General features: G+C 56.9%; 1 protein-coding gene across 1 annotated transcript in view; it reads right to left on the bottom strand.

Moving 5' to 3' along the window:
• The window catches only part of ALPK1 (alpha kinase 1), a 62862-nt gene that overhangs the window by 54595 nt on the left and 5980 nt on the right, over positions 1-2287 (bottom strand). The window contains exons 3-5 of the mRNA XM_023520860.1: positions 1135-1372; positions 973-1048; positions 778-922 (exon numbers count right to left, since the gene is read on the bottom strand). Of these exons, the coding sequence (XP_023376628.1) occupies positions 778-922; positions 973-1048; positions 1135-1372 (459 nt within the window). The remainder of the gene's footprint in view (positions 1-777; positions 923-972; positions 1049-1134; positions 1373-2287) is intronic.

Genomic DNA, 2287 nt, shown 5'->3' with positions numbered 1-2287 from the left:
GGGCCAGTGAGGAATGGGACCCGCGAGGACATGGCGAGGCAGGAGCCAGGACGAGTGTGCGGCTTCGGACTGGTCCTCGCAAGGCACTCTGCTTGCTGGGAGAGAGGCCGCGTGTCCGCGCAGGAAGGAGCGGCGACCTTGACCCGGCCTTGACCCGCGGCCTTGACCCGCGCCCGGATCAGCGCGCTGGGAGCCAGCGGGTGAGGGGCTCTGAGGTCACGGGAGGAGGAAAGTGGCATCTAAACGAAAGGGCACTTTACCGTGGAGCCAGCGGGGCCGGCGAGCCCCGTGGTCACCGCTGGCTGGAGAGCCCCGGCCAAGTCCTTCTGTCTCATCAGTGGCGAAGGGACATTATGAGGACGAATCTCAGTTTTCCAAGTGTCGGTCAATGCAGGTAAAAGACGAAGAACATCGCCTACCGTGTAGTAAAGTGCTTCACAGATGTCAGACGGTGTCGTCAGAAAAGTTTTCAAAAAACAAAATTTCATTTTTTAAAGGGCCACCCAATCTTTTCCTAGTTTACCCTCTTAGAATTGGGTTTCCTCGCCGGTTTCATTAGCGTTCATGGTCTTGAGAAGGGACATTGCTTGGCGAGGCAGCCTTTACGTCCTCGATGTTTTCGCCACCTAATAATGGGACGGTCCCTAAATAATTCTCCGGACCCGCATTCGATTAATGAATAGAAATTCTGTCGGAGAACTGACCAGTTAGACGTTTTCAAGAAGAAAGATATGGGTTTTATTTGCATTAAGAAACAAAACCTCAGAGCTCGCCCACTTGGTGGAATAGGCGTTGGGCTCCCCGCGGCGCACGGTGACCCCGGGGACGTGCCCGCAGGTCGGACCCCCGCCCCGGTCCTTGTCGCGCCCCGACGCACAATCCCGTTGCGTGCTGGACGGGTCTCCGGGCCCAGGGGTGGCCTCTGCAGCGGCATCGGCAGAGCGCACTCAGGCGACACAGAAGTAAGTCCACCGCAGCACATGCGCAGGACTTGCGTCCCCTTGGCCCTGCTGGTCCCGCGGATGCGCTGGACCAGCGTTCGCAGGCCCTGTGGCCGGAGAACATGCGCACAGCAACAGCCCGACACCGCCCAGCGGCGAGGCGCCGAGGAAGGGCTGGCACCGTGGCTCCCACCATCCTGCTGCCCTGGACGAGGAGCGCGATCTGGGGGTTCCGGGGCGCCGCGCTTCCTGGGACAGCCCCAGAGCGGCTCCGAGCGGTCACGCGACTGCGGTACTGGTTCCCCGTTTCTGGGGTACTCCGCTCACCATGGAGGTCCCCCAAGGAGACGAGTCCCATTTCCCCCTCCCCCACTGAGGACAGACTCTGACACTTGGCGTTAACTCCTTCTCGGCTTTTAGCCAGTACAGAGCTGAGAGGGACACAGAAAACATGTCTAAAAAGAGGAGCTCAAACTAGGCCACTGGAACGCATGAGCTTTTCACAAAAGCTGTTACTGGCACAAAAGAAAAAAAAATTGTTTTCCACTGTTTCTTTAATGCTTGGCTTTCATGGCTAACTTAGAGGCTTTAACTATGAAATAATCTGTACTGTGTTTGAAACTCCTGAACGGTAGCTAAGCATTACCTGAGCACCCTATACACTGCGTGCCATACTCTGAGGTAACCCAGAAACAGAATGAACCTGTGCAGACCCCAGAGACAACGCAGAGGGGGGTGAGACAAGTGGCAAGTCAGGGAGCCACTCCGCTGGTCACCGCTCCGGCTTCCAGTCTGGGGAGACACTGGCTGGCAGCCGCGTCTGCCGCGATGCCGGTGGCCGCAGGCTGGCCTCACGCTGCCGAGCAGGGGGAGCCCTGTCCCCTCACACTGCATCTTTGAAGACGGCGGTGCCCCTTGCGAGGCTTCCTCCCTTTCTCTTTTACTTCTTATGAAAGAAGGAACTTCCGTTTAAAGATTAGATGTGTTCTTCCTTTTTCTAAAGCCAGGCACACCAACTGGCACCGCCGCATTAGAACCCAGAGGACCCCGGGCCGCAGAGCCCGAGGAAGGCAGGCTGCCTCGTTAGCATGCACCGCATCAAAGGCTGCTCTTTCCGCCCGCAGCGCTCGTGCCCGTAAATCGCAGGGGTTCATCGGCATAAGTCTCGGCTGCGACCTCCGAAGTAAACTGGATTTACATTACTTTCTGAAAAGAATTAAATGAAGGCCCTGTGAGTATATGAACAGCCTTCTAGGCTGCAACAGATGGGCATGAATGTGCTTCCTAGCAAAACCATCAGTGACATCTGTGTCCTCCAAATTCTGGTGGTCTCCGCCAATTAACAG

The sequence above is a fragment of the Pteropus vampyrus genome, unplaced genomic scaffold, assembly GCF_000151845.1.
Source record: "Pteropus vampyrus isolate Shadow unplaced genomic scaffold, Pvam_2.0 Scaffold282, whole genome shotgun sequence".
NCBI classification, from domain to species: domain Eukaryota; kingdom Metazoa; phylum Chordata; class Mammalia; order Chiroptera; family Pteropodidae; genus Pteropus; species Pteropus vampyrus.
Note: the sequence above shows the minus strand (reverse complement) of the source record. Positions and strands in the feature narration are given on the sequence as shown.